This window comes from Gekko japonicus, unplaced genomic scaffold (genome assembly GCF_001447785.1).
Source record: "Gekko japonicus isolate JY-2015 unplaced genomic scaffold, Gekko_japonicus_V1.1 scaffold1603, whole genome shotgun sequence".
Taxonomy (NCBI): domain Eukaryota; kingdom Metazoa; phylum Chordata; class Lepidosauria; order Squamata; family Gekkonidae; genus Gekko; species Gekko japonicus.
In genome coordinates this window covers 58,689-72,391 of record NW_015176021.1, presented here as the reverse complement: position 1 = coordinate 72,391, position 13,703 = coordinate 58,689, and the positions used below count along the sequence as shown (strand labels likewise).

Below are 13,703 nucleotides of genomic sequence, written 5' to 3'. Positions count from 1 at the left end.
GCCGATGCCTCCGTCGCCTGGCTGGAGTGGCCGCGGGGGAGTCTGGAGTCGGGCGGCCGCTGGTGGGAGCCGCGGGTGCCCGGGCCGAGATTGGGGGGGCAAGGCGGGCGACAGAAGGCCGATGCCTCCGTCGCCCGGCCCTCTACAGAATCCACCCCCCAAACCTCCAGGTATTTCCCTCCTTAGAGCTGGCAACCCTACATTCCCCTCAGTGCCTGTTGGTAGGCAACTAAGCTTGGTCCTGTCACCTACTTTGGCCTTTGGGAGAAAACACATTGGGGCCAATCCTGATAGGGTTGCCAACTCCAGATGGGAAATTCCTGGAGATTTGAGGGATGGAGCCTGAAGAGGGTGAGGTTTGAGGAGGGGTGGGACCTCAGACAGGTACACTGCCATAGACTCCACCCTCCAAACCAGTCAGTCTCACATAGGGAACCATTGTTGCCAATCTCCAGGTGAGGGCTGGAGAGCACTCAGTATTACAACTGCTCTGCAGAAGGGAGGGCAGAAGTCAGCTGAAGTCAAAGGGGCAGATAATGGTAGGTTGGTGGCTAGCTGGGAAGGAGATGGGGTTGCCAACTACATGCTGACAAATTCCTGGGGATTTGAGGGGTGGAGCCTGGAGAGGGTGGGGTTTGCAGAGGGGTGGGACCTCAGACAGGTAGAATGCCATAGACTCCACCCTCCAAACCAGCCATTTTGTCCTGGGTAACAATTGCTGCCAATCTCCAGGTGAGGGCTACAGATTACTCACAATTACAACTGCTCTTCAGGTAGCAGAGATCAGTTCCTCTGGAGAAAACAGTGGACTCTGTCATTATACCCTGCTGAGGTCACCACAGCAAATTGACACTGTTTGCCCAAAGCCAGAGCACTGCCCCAGAGCCTCTTTCTAGATCCCGTTGTATTGCTTTCACAACGGGCTTTACTGCTAGTAAATCTAATAAGAAAGAAAGAAATACACTTAGGGCAAAGTTCAGCCCACGGCAGAACAGGGATTGGTTCTCCTCGCCATGACACACACACCAGAGAGGGGTGGAACCACCAGCCCCATCACCACCACTGGGGGGGGGGGGCTTGCCTGTACCTGGACGGCTCCCTGCAAACAGGAAAACGGGCAGAGCGAGGAAACGGAGCTCTGATGCAAAAGAAAATCCGAAAGGAGACTCCACCGCGCACTTTCACACCAAGCGCCGATGCAAAAGAATATCTGAGACTTTTTGAAATAGTAGAAATGGATAAGCGGAATACGTTCTTAGCGGGAAAAGCAGACAATAACTTTAACCAAAAAATGGCAAAAAGTCAATCAATGGGTTGAAGAAAATGTTTCGTCTAACCCTAACATGTTGGGAAATAAGATACACTTGGATTTTAAGTGTTCGTTGTTTTTATTATATTTTAGATGTTTATGTATGGCAGGGCTGGTGACCTTGCCCTTGTGAGCCACCCTGAGCCCATTGGGGAGGGCGGGATACAAATGTGAAAAATAAATAAATAAATAGAATAAAAATGTTATGTCCTTATGGAAAATTGAAAATAAAATTATACACACACACACACACATATATACACATACATATGTATATGTATGTATATATATATATGTATATATATACATATATATACATACACACATATATATACATATACACACACACATATACACATACATACACACACACACACACAAATACACACACACATATATACACATACATATATATATGTATATGTATATGTGTATATATATATGTATATATATACATATATATACATACACACATATATATACATATACACACACACATATACACATACATACACACACACACACACAAATACACACACACATATATACACATACATATATATATGTATATGTATATGTGTATATATATATGTATATATATACATACACACACACATATATAAATACACACACACACACACACATATATATATATACACACACACACACATATACATACATATATATATAAAGAAAACCCGAAAGGAGACTCCACCACCGCCTAGAACTTCACACCATACCACGCCTCGGCCGAAGTAGACCACACGAGTATCTGCCTGCCTGCCTGCCACTGGGCACGGGAGCTCCGCGGGCGCTTCTCGCCAGCCGCCGGTCTCTGCTCCAGGGCGCCAGGGGGCGCTGTCCCCCGCCGCGGAGGAAGGGGCCGCCGTCGGAGGCTCCGCGGTCAAAGTGCACGGGCGGGTCGTCGCGCTCGCTTGCTTGCTCGCTTGCAGTCGCTGCCCGGCGGGCGCCGCCTGGGTAGGGCTGGCCGAGCCGGGACCGGGATGGGGCTCTGCTTGCCTTGCCTGGGGGGAGCGGCTGACGACGTCGTGGAGACGCCGGACCCGGTGAGCCCGAGCTGACCCCCACCCCACCCCACCCAGCCCCCCGTGGTTGACAGCAGGGTTAGCATTTTGCTCCGGTTGGTTTGGATGTTCCCTCCAGTGTTCCCTCTAAGCTGAGTGAGTGTGAGCCTAGCTCGCAGTTTCAAACCAGAGAACCGGACCTCTAATGGCCCTCCAAGGCGCTTACATCACTGCATAGTGCAAAAGGCTGTAAGAAGGCAAAGATACGTTTGTTCAATTCGGCGACGAAACAACATCTTGAAGTGATTCCCAGCTCCCAAATGCTAGGCAGAAGGGAATGCTTTTCACTGATTGGGGGGGTGGGGTGGGGTGAGGGAGATATTTAAAACTGTACACCATTTTACAAATGAAAAATTGGGGCATGTTTGTATCAGCTTTCCTTACTAAGGATCACCCCTAAACACACAACATTGTATGTTTAGCCTCCTGCTCACACATTTTTGTCTTAGCTCAGGAAGGAGGGCTCCAGAGCAAACTCACTGATGCAGCAGCCAAATCGCCTGCTCACAACTTTAATGCCAGGAGCTCACAAAGTAGGATTTTTGCTCACAGGACTCCACAGCTGTGAGGGAACGTTAAGCTGAGCGAGTGTGAGCTAGCTCACGGTTTTTGAGCCTCCAGCTCACCCATTTTTGTCTCCGCTCGGGAAGGAGGGTTCCAGAGCAAACCAATGTATGCAGCAGCCAAATCACCTGCTCGCAACTTTAATGCCAGTCGCTCACAAAGTAGAATTTTTGCTCACAGGACTCCACAGCTGTGAGGGAACGTTAAGCTGAGCGAGTGTGAGCTAGCTCACGGTTTTTGAGCCTCCAGCTCACCCATTTTTGTCTCCGCTCGGGAAGGAGGGTTCCAGAGCAAACCAATGTATGCAGCAGCCAAATCACCTGCTCGCAACTTTAATGCCAGTCGCTCACAAAGTAGAATTTTTGCTCACAAGCTATGTTCCCTTTAAGCTGTGGCGTCTTGTGAGCAAAAATTCTATTTTGCGAGCCCCTGGCATTAAAGTGACTTGGCTGCTGCATCAATTAGTTTGCTCTGGATCTTTGACTGGGAACATATTTCTAAAGCCAAATACCAGTTAATGATCTATGGTTAATCACAATTTTATGGTGTTATTTTACACAGTACTTTCATTGTTATGCATTATTGAACTGTATAATACACGCTATTGTTTGGAACCTTGCTAACGTTTATGATTTTTGTTGATGTTAACATGTTGTAAATATTTTCAATAAACGGAATTTTTTTGGGGAAAAAAATTAGTTTGCTCTGGAGCCCTCCTTCCTGAGCGGGGACAAAAATGTGTGAACCCGAGGCTAGAAAACTGTGAGCTAGCTCACACTAACTCAGCTTAGAGGGAACACTGCTCACAAGACTCCATAGCTTAGAGGGGACATTGATTTTTGGCTCGTTTTCCTTTTTGAATTCAATAAGTCGACCTACTTGCCCTGGTTTCTCAGGCTGGCTTTCAGGTTAGGTTTCCCTTTTCTGAACTTCTTGTTGCCTGAGATGTCAAAATGTACAACACAGCATATACATTTTAAGTGGTTAAAGAGGCTCCGGGGAGCCCATCCGTGCTTAACAGCCTGACTTGGTGTCCTTTTACTTGGAAATTAATCCCATGGTGTTTATTGGGACCAGTGTTCCCTCTAAGGTGAGTGAGTGTGAGCTAGCTCAAAGTTTTTTTAGCCTCCGGCTCACACATTTTTGTCTGGGCTCAGGAAGGAGGGCACCAGAGCAAACTAATTTATGTAGGAGCCAAACCACTCGCTCACAACTCTAACGCCAGTAGCTCCCAAAGGAGAACTTTTGCTCACAAGACTCCACAGCTTAGAGGAAACATTGATTGGGACTCACTTCCAGGTAAAAAGAAGAAGAAGAAGAGACTGGATTTGTACCCCGCCCTTCACTACCCAAAGGTGTCTCAGAGCGGCTTACAAACTCCTTTTCCTTCCCCTCCCCACAACAGACACCCCTGTGAGGTAAAAGAAGAAGAAGAAGAGATTGGATTTCTACCCCGCCCTTCACTACCCAAAGGAGTCTCAGAGCGGCTGACAAACTCCTTTCCCTTCCCCTCCCCACAACAGACACCCTGTGAGGTAGGTGGGATTGAGAGAGCTCTGACAGAAACTGCTCTTTCAAGAACAGCTCTTGTCAGAACTAGGGCTTGCCCAAGGTCATCCAGCCAGGTGCAAGTGGAGGAGTGGGGAATCAAACCCAGTTCTCCCAGATTAGAGTCCGCGCACTCAACCACGACACCATACTGGTCCTATGGCTGTGTTCTTGTCTGGCTTTGTTTGGGCTCCGTAAGAATGAGAAAATAAGTGTGTTGTAAGGTCAAAGACTTCACATACTCCCCGGTTGCCAGGCATGTGTATGAAAAGAGTTGGGTGGTTTTTGCCAGAAGAAGAGTCTAGGATTCATAAGCCCTCATGGCAGACGACTACCTGCTTTAGAAATGGCAGGGTTTTTACTAAGGATTAGAGAGCTGCCGGATAGATGCATAGTTTTCTAGCATGTAACATAAGAACATAAGAGAAGCCAATGTCGAATCAGGTCAATGGCCCATCCAGTCCAACACTCTGTCACACAGTGGCCAAAAAGACCAGGTAAACAAGTATAAAGCCAACAGTCGTGATAGTCTGATCCACAATCAAACAGTCATAAGACTTATAAAGAATGCTGTTTATGTATTGCAATCTAAAGCACTACCACATGATCCTTGAACCAAGGTACATAATCAACGTCGTCTCCAGATTACATAACAACGTTTCAAAAACATGGATCTTCTTCAGGAGATATTATAGTGGTGCCAAAGCTCTCAGTTTCATAAATGTTAGACAACAAGTCTTAAGGATATTAAATTCAGATAGGACGCTGATCTCAATTAACATTCAGGCTCAAAATATGCTGCTATGTTTCTATTGGATCCCGGGCGTCTCTCTCAGACCAGGTGCCATCAGGAGGTCCAGCAGTGGAGCCAGGACAAAGAGCCCCCCCTGTGTTCCCCCCCCCCCCCAAGCACCAAAAATACAGAGCATCACCTGCCCCAGTTGTTATTAAAGGAAAGTACTGGATAATTTATTTTATTTATTTATTTTATTTCATTTATACCCCGCCCTCCCCGCATTGCGGGCTCATATAAAAAGCGAAAGGGAGACTGTCATTGCTTTTAAGCTATATATGGTTTTCTGGCACCATTCTTTGGTATGACTGCATGTGTCTATGAGAGAGCTGCATTAATGATTGAACATTTAAAACCAGCATATTGTTTAGATCATATGCATTAAGAATACGCCTTGAGAAATGATGGAGAAAAATACCTTTACTGCCATTTGTACTGACCTGCTTCTTGGATTTTAGTCTCAGGACTTGCAGTGCAATCCCATGCACAGCTGCTCCAGTCTAAGTTGTTGTTGTTGTTCAGTCGCACAGTTGAGTCCGACTCTTTGTGACCCCATGGACCACATCACGCCAGGCCCTCCTGTCTTCCGCCATCCCCGGAGTCTGCTCAATTTCGTGTTCGTTGTATCGATGACACTCTCCCCAGATGTAGTTACCCTTTCCCAATTTTCCGCTGTGGTTTGTAGTCTATTAAAAATGCAATAAAAAAATCCCGTCCAGGGGGGCCTAAAAAAGAAAAGAGAACATTGTCTAACCATCTCGTCCTTTGTCGTCCCCATCTTCTTTGACCTTCAGTCTTTCCCAGCATCAGGGTCTTCTCCAGTGAGTGCTCCCTTCTCATTGGGTGGCCAAAGTATTTGAGCTTCAGCTTCAGTATCTGGCCTTCCAGCGAACAGTCAGGGTTGATTTCTTTTAGGATTGACTGATTTGATCTTCTTGCAGTCCAAGGGACTCTCAAGAGTCTTCTCCAGCACCATGGTTCAAAAGAATCTATTCTTCGGCGCTCGGCCTTCCTTCTAGTCCAACTCTCGCAGCCATACATGACTACTGGGAATCCCATTGCTTTGACCATGCGGACTTTTGTTGGCAGGGTGAGGTCTCTACTTTTTATCATGCTGTTTAGGTTCGCCATCACTTTCCTCCCAAGGAGAAGGCGTCTTTTAATTTCATGGCTGCTGTCACAGTCTGCGGTGATCTGGGATCCCAGGAATGTAAAGTCTGTCACTACTTCCACGACTTCCCCTTCTATTTGCCAAGGAGTGATGGGGCCGGATGCCATGATCTTAGTTTTTTTGATGTTGAGCTTCAAGCCCACTTTTGCGCTCTCCTCTTTTACCCTGAGCAAGAGGCTCTTGAGGTCCTCTTCACTTTCTGCCATTAGAGTGGTATCGTCTGCATATCTGAGGCTGTTGATGTTTTTTCTGGCAATCTTAATTCTGGTTTGTAATTCATCCAGACTGGCATTTCGCATGATGTACTCTGCATATAAATTAAATAAGCAGGGTGACAATCTACATCCTTGCTGTTCTCCTTGTCCTATTCTAAACCAATCAGTTGTTCCATTTCCAGTTCTAACTGTCGCTTCGTGACCCTTATACAGGTTTCTCAGGAGACCTGTGAGGTGGTCTGGTACTCCCTTCTCTTTAAGGACTTGCCACAGTTTGTTGTGATCCACACAGTCAAAGGCTTTAGCGTAGTCAATGAAGCAGAAGTAGATGTTTTTCTGGTACTCTCTTGCTTTCTCCATAATCCAGCAAATGTTGGCAATCTGATCTCTCGTTCCCCTACCTCTTCGAAACCCAGCCTGTACTTCTGGCAGTTCTCTATCCACGTACTGTTGAAGCCTAGCTTGTAGGATCTTGAGCATGACCTTGCTAGCGTGTGAAATGAGTGCGATTGTGCGACAGCTTGAACATTCTTTGGCATTTGCGGGGAGGGCAGGGTAAAAATCCCAATAAATAAAAATAAAAATAAAAATTGCCCTTCTTTGGGATTGGAATGTATACTGACCTTTCCCCAATCCTGTGGCCACTGTTGCGTTTTCCAAATTTGCTGGCATATCGAGTGCACCACTTTAACAGCATCACCTTTTAGGACTTTGAATAGCTCCGCTCCAGTCTAAGACCACTTATTAACTCGTTAATCTCACTTCGCATTAATAATACTACGTGTTCCCAGAGGCGGAGTAACCATTAAGCAGACTAAGCACATGCTTTGGGCACCAGGGCCAAAGGGGGCATCACAAAGTTGGGCACACACACCTGCAGCCTCTCCCGTGCTCTGAAGCCCTGACTGCTATGTCACATTGGCTGTGGTTAAGTGCGCGGACTCTAATCTGGGAGAACCGGGTTTGATTCCCCACTCCTCCACTTGCACCTGGCTGGATGACCTTGGGCAAGCCGTAGTTCTGATAAGAGCTGTCCTTGAAAAAAGAGCAGTTTCTGTCAGAGCTCTCTCAGCCCCACCTACCTCACAGGCAGTGTTCCCTCTAAGCTGAGTTAGTGTGAGCTAGCTCACAGTTTTTTACCCTCCAACTCACACATATTTGCCTTAGCTCAGGAAGGATGGCTCCAGAGCAAACTAATTTATGCAGTAGCCAAATCACCTGCTCACAACTTTATTGTCCAGTAGCTCACAAAGTCGAATTTTTGCTCACAAGACTCCACAGTTTAGAGGGAACATTGCCCAGGGTGTCTGTTGTGGGGAGGGGAAGGGAAAAGAGTTTGTAAGCCGCTCTGAGACCCCTTTGGGTAGTGAAGGGCGGGGTATAAATCCAGTCTCTTCTTCTTCTTCTTTTACCTCACAGGGTGTCTGTTGTGGGGAGGGGAAGGGAAAGGAGTTTGTGAGCCGCTCTGAGACTCCTTTGGGTAGTGAAGGGCGGGGTATAAATCCAATCTCCTCCTCCTCCTCCTCCTCCTCCTCCTCTTCTTCTTCTTCTTCCTCTTCCTCCTCCTTCTTCTTCCATATGAATACATTTTTGTATTGCTGCAACCTGCATTGTATATCTGGCCAGACAGGTCAACCACTAAAATGGACTGGGTCAGTGTGGAAAGGAGGGAGGGGGGCACCAAGACTGGTCAGTGTTTAGGGCACCAGTGAGCCTTAATCCGCCCACATGTTTCTTTGTGGTCTTTTAAAATATTGTCTCTTGATACAGCAGCTTGCAGTAATCCCTGCCGCATTTGATTTGCCTTTAAGATGTCCCCAAACCTCTTGTCCTGTTGGGGCAAACAATTACGCTTAATACAGTACTTACGTTTATTACCGGGGGGGGGGGAGTGCTGAAATATTTATTTATTGTTTGTTTGTTTGCTTGTATTTATACCCCGCCTTGCCTGACAAGCAGGCTCAAGGCGGCTAACAAGATTAAATAACATAAAGAAAAATTAAGACAATTAATAAATACAACATCAGTTAAAACAAGTAAACAACAACAATTACAGAGCCAACTGTGGCGGTAATCCAGTCAAATCCTGACATAGGGGTAGTAACCAGCGGGGACTCTAGCCAGGAGATGGTCTAAGTTCAGCCAGAAGATGTTCCAGGGCACAGCCCTCAGTGGCGGCCCCTAATCGAACGCCTGGCGGAAGAGCTCTGTTTTACAGGCCCTGCAGAACTGTGAGAGGTCCCACGGGGCCCTGATGTTCTCTGGGAGCTTGTTCCACCAGTGTGGGGCCACCACCGAGAAAGCCCTGGTTCTGCTAGTATTCAGCCTGGCTTCTTTCGGACCAGGGAGGGTGAACTGGTGTTGCGACCCTGACCGTATGGGGAGAGGCGGTGGACCAGTGAGAAGTCTTCTGTTTTCCACAGGGGTGGGGAGCGGTATGAATTAACTGGGCCTCTATGTATTACCAAGAGTTGTTTTGTGGAAGGTCTAGTTCAGTGATGGCGAACCTTTTAGAGACCGAGTGCCCAAACTGCGACCCAAAACCCACTTATTTATCGCAAAGTGCCAACACGGCAATTTAACCTGAAAACTGAGGTTTTACTTTAGAAAAAACAACTCATACATTAACTTAAGATGTTCCAAACACAGTAAGGAAAGCAATCCCAAATGCTTTCATTGACTTAAAATTATTTGGCAGAGAATTTGACACTTTAATGATGGTCTGGGCCTGGCTGGGGCGATGGCACGCGTGCCCACAGAGAGGGCTCTGAGTGCCACCACTGGCACCCGTGCCATAGGTTCGCCACCACTGGTCTAGTTCATGACGGTTGCTATCTGCGGATTAGAAAGGAAGGACCCACGCTTCACCTCTGTCACCCACACTCACCCTGGTAGAATATATGGACTGGGGTTGATGCAGCTTCTCCTGATTAGTATTCTGAAACTTGTATGTGCTTAAAAATATTCCTCTAATTCCTGTTTTAAAGATGGGAGCAGAGTGTACCTTAAACAAACTCCTAGTGAATGTAAGGAGCTGCGGTGGCTCAAGTGGTTAAGACGCTGAACTGCAGGCTGTGGAAGGTCGGTACTTTAGCAGTTCGAGACCCGAGTGTGCCGCATGACGGAGTGAGCTCCCGTCTCTAGTTCCAGCACCTGCCAACCTAGCAGTTCGAAAGCAAGACATTGCAAGTAGATAAATAGGTCCCACTTCAGTGGGAAGGCAACAGCGTTCCGTGTGCCTTGGTGTATAGTCATGCCGGCCACATGACCACGGAAACGTCTTCGGACAGCGCTGGCTCTTCGGCTTTGAAACGGAGATGAGCACCGCAACCCTAGAGTCGGACTCGACTGGCTTTCGAGCAAGGGAACCTTTACTTTTACCTTAGTGAATGTATAAATGGAGCTTGAATCCGGGAGTTGGCTGCCTGATTCAGAAGGGAAGTCTGCCTCTCCTTGGCATAGTTTCTCTCTTCATGAATGTTTAAAAAATATAATCCGATTGCTCCCAGAAACTATAATTGGGGTGTTCACCTCTGTGTTCTATTTGGATAGTGGATGGTGCTGTAGGTTAGTGGTCCAATCCAAAACCCCTTAATCAGGCTAATTTGTTTTCCTGATAGAGTCAGCACCCATACCTTGCACATACATTTGTATCTGAAGGGCTGTCATGTAGAAGATGGAGCAGATCTATTCTCTCTTGCTCCAGATTGCAAGACTAGATTTAATGGGCGGGAATTACAAGGGAGTCGTTAACGGCTAAATATCAGGAAAAGCTTCCTAACTGTAAGAGTGGTTGAGCAGTGGGACAGTCTGCCTCGGGAGGTGGTGGAGGCTCCTTCGCTGGACATTTTCAAGCGGAGGCTGGACGACCATCTTTCGGGTATGTTGCAGGGCTATCTTTCAGCTATGCTCCTGCAGAGTGCAGGGGGTTGGACTAGATGACCTGCAAGGTCCCTTCCAACTCTAGCATTTTATGATTCTATATGCTTGTAACATGAGTACCGCTTTTCAGGAAAAAATAAGGAATGGGAATTTTTTAAAAAGAAAGACATAAGCTCCTTTTGATATCTCTGCTTGCATGGGTACTGCCACAATAGCAGTAAACTAGGTATTGGTACAGGAGTGAAATATGTGCCCTTGTCTTCAGAGACTTATTCCTATAGACAGTTCTTACGCAGTAGGATTTGCTGGGATTATATTATATCTTGTTGGTGTTCTGGTGACAGCAGCGTCTCCTCTGCAGTATATTGAGGTTCAGGGTCTGGTCCTGGTTTTACATTATGTGCAAGAAAAGAGTGAAACAAAATGATGATGGTACCTATAGACAGGGGTCATTCCCTGCAGCAGCGCACAGGAGCGGAACTCCGGCTGTAAAGAGCCCAGGGGGCAAGCACATGCAACAAGCTCTCCCCCTGCTCCCAGCAGCCCCAGGCGAGGGCTTGATCAGGGGGGTGGGAGAGCCTCCCTCCCTCCCCATCCGTTTTCCCTCTTTCTTTCTTTCCCCCCTCTTTCTTTCCCTTTCCATCTGTCCTTTTTTCCTTCCTTCTTTCTTTCTCTCCTTCTCTTCTCTCCCTCCTTCTTTCCTCCTCTCTCTCTCTTTCTGTCCTTTTTTCCTTCTCTCTTTTTCCTCCTTCTTCCCTTCCTTCCTTCTCTCCTTCTTTCCCTTTCCCTCCTTCTTTCCTTCTCTTTCTTTTCCTTCCTTCCTTCCTTCCTTCCTTCCTTCCTTCCTTCCTTCCTTCCTTCCTTCCTTCCTTCCTTCCTTCCTTCCTTCCTTCCTTCCTTCCTTCCTTTCTTTGTTTCTCTTCTCTCCCTCCTTCTTTCCTCCTCTCTCTCTCTTTCTGTCCTTTTTTCCTTCTCTCTTTTTCCTCCTTATTCCCTTCCTTCCTTCTCTCCTTCTTTCCCTTTCCCTCCTTCTTTCCTTCTCTTTCTTTCCCTTTCTTTCTGTCCTTCCTTCCTTTTATTCTTTCTCTCCTTCTCTCCTCCTCTCTCTCTTTCTGTCCTTTTTTCCTTCTCTCTTTCTTTTCCTCCTTATTCCCTTTTCTCCTTCCTTCCTTCCTTCCTTCTTTCCTTCCTTCCTTCCTTCCTTCCTTCTCTCCTTCCTTCCCTTTCCCTCCTTATTTCCTTCTCTCCCTCGTTCAGTGGCATATGCAAATAAGTTATGCGAATGAGTTATGCTAATAAGGTCCTGCACCTCTTTTTCTACGAAATGACCCCTGCCTATAGATGTAACTGGAATAGTTGCATCCTCCTCCCTATGAATTTGTCTTGATTCTGGTGCTTTTAAAAAGCCTCTTGAAAAGATCATTTCCATTGAAACGCGGCAGTTCTGCCATTTTGGTCACTTAGCCCTTAATTTTCAGGGTATGCTGCTGCTGTGTTAATAAGATTTTTTTTGTACTGATTTAAAAAAAGAAGAAGACGAAGAAGAAGATAATCAGGCTAATCAGGGTTTGGATAAAAATAAATTTCTCCATAGTGATTAAAAATGTTGCTGTGTTTCTGGTAAGAAAATGAAGAGAAGAAATCAAATTTCAGTGGAGATTAGGTAAAGGAAAAATTGTGTTACTGATTCATGTAACATGGCATTAGATTACTTTTTGTTCGTAGTAGGGAAAGCCAGTGTGGTGTAGTGGTTAAGAGTCCTGGACTGTGATCTGGAGAACTGGGTTTGATTCTCCACTCCTCCACATGAAGCCAGGTGGGTGACCTTGGGCCAGTCACAATTCTCTCAAAACTCTGTCAGCCCCTACCTCACAGGGTGTCTGTTGTGGGGAGAGGAAGGGAAGGAGATTGTAAGCCGCCCTGAGACTCCTTCGGGTAGTGAAGGGCGGGGTATAAATCCAATCTTCTTCTTCTTCTTCTTCTTAACATTAAAGGACCAGACTGAGTGTACAGAATGCTTATTTGTAGACATGCTCTAATTTATTATATTTGACAAGAACATTCAGTGAGAGGGTAACTGTGACTTCTGTAAGCTGAGCTAAGTGCCTAATGTTTTCTGAGCATGTTTGCTCCACATATTTGAATGACTCCGAGATAATGTAAGTGTTGACCTTGACTTGCAGACCCATATAGTAATATGTTTTGATCAGCCTTTGCATATCCAGTCTTTATAACTCTTGCAGCACTATGCCAAGCCTTTAATACGTGTAGTTCACTGAGTCTGTGTAGTGTAGTGATTAGAGCAGTGGTGGCAAACCTATGGCACGCGTTCCAGAGGCGGCACCCAGAGCCCTCTCTGTGGGCACGCGTGCCATCGCCCCGGCCAGGCCCAGACCGTCATTAAAGTGTGGAATTCTCTGCCAAAGTCAATGAAAGCATTTGGGATGGCTTCCCTTACTTTGTTTGGATCATCTTAAGTTAATGTATGAGTTGGTTCTTTTGTAAAGTAAAACCTCAGTATTCAGGTTAAATTGCCGTGTGGGCACTTTGTGATAAATAAGTGGGTTTTGGGTTGCAGTTTGGGCACTCGGTCTCTAAAAGGTTCGCCATCACCGGATTAGAGTGTCGCACTAGGATCAGTGAAGAAGAAGAAGAAGAAGAAGAGAAGAAGAGATGGGATTTATACCCCGCCCTTCACTTGGAGTCTCAGAGCGGCTTACAAACTCCTTTCCCTTCCCCTCCCCACAACAGACACCCTGTGAGGTGGGTGGGGCTGAGAGAACTCTGACACAAACTGCTCTTTTTCAAGGACAGCTGTGCCAGAGCTTGTGACTGACCCAAGGTCACATCAGCAGGTGCAAGTGGAGGAGTGGGGAATCAAACCCGGTTCTCCCAGATTAGAGTCCGCACACTTAACCACTACACCAAACTGACTCTCTAGTGAGACCCAGGTTCAAATCTCCCCTCTGCCATGAAGCGTGTTGGGTGACTTTCAGGGGTCGTTTCGTAGAAAAAGAGCTAGGGAGACTCATTAGCATAACTCATTACCATATGCCACACCCCCTGACATCACCGGAAGTGTGTCATAAGGCCACACCCCCTGACATCACCGGAAGTGTGTCATAAGGCCACACCC

At 46.6% G+C, this 13,703-nt stretch overlaps 1 protein-coding gene across 1 annotated transcript in view; it reads left to right on the top strand.

The window, feature by feature from the left end:
• Positions 1–2,229: 2,229 nt before the first annotated feature.
• LOC107123343 (small VCP/p97-interacting protein-like) overlaps positions 2,230–13,703 on the top strand; it is a 24,437-nt gene continuing 12,963 nt past the window's right edge. The window contains exon 1 of the mRNA XM_015426584.1: positions 2,230–2,376. Within this exon, the coding sequence (XP_015282070.1) occupies positions 2,314–2,376 (63 nt within the window). The 5' untranslated portion in view covers positions 2,230–2,313. The remainder of the gene's footprint in view (positions 2,377–13,703) is intronic.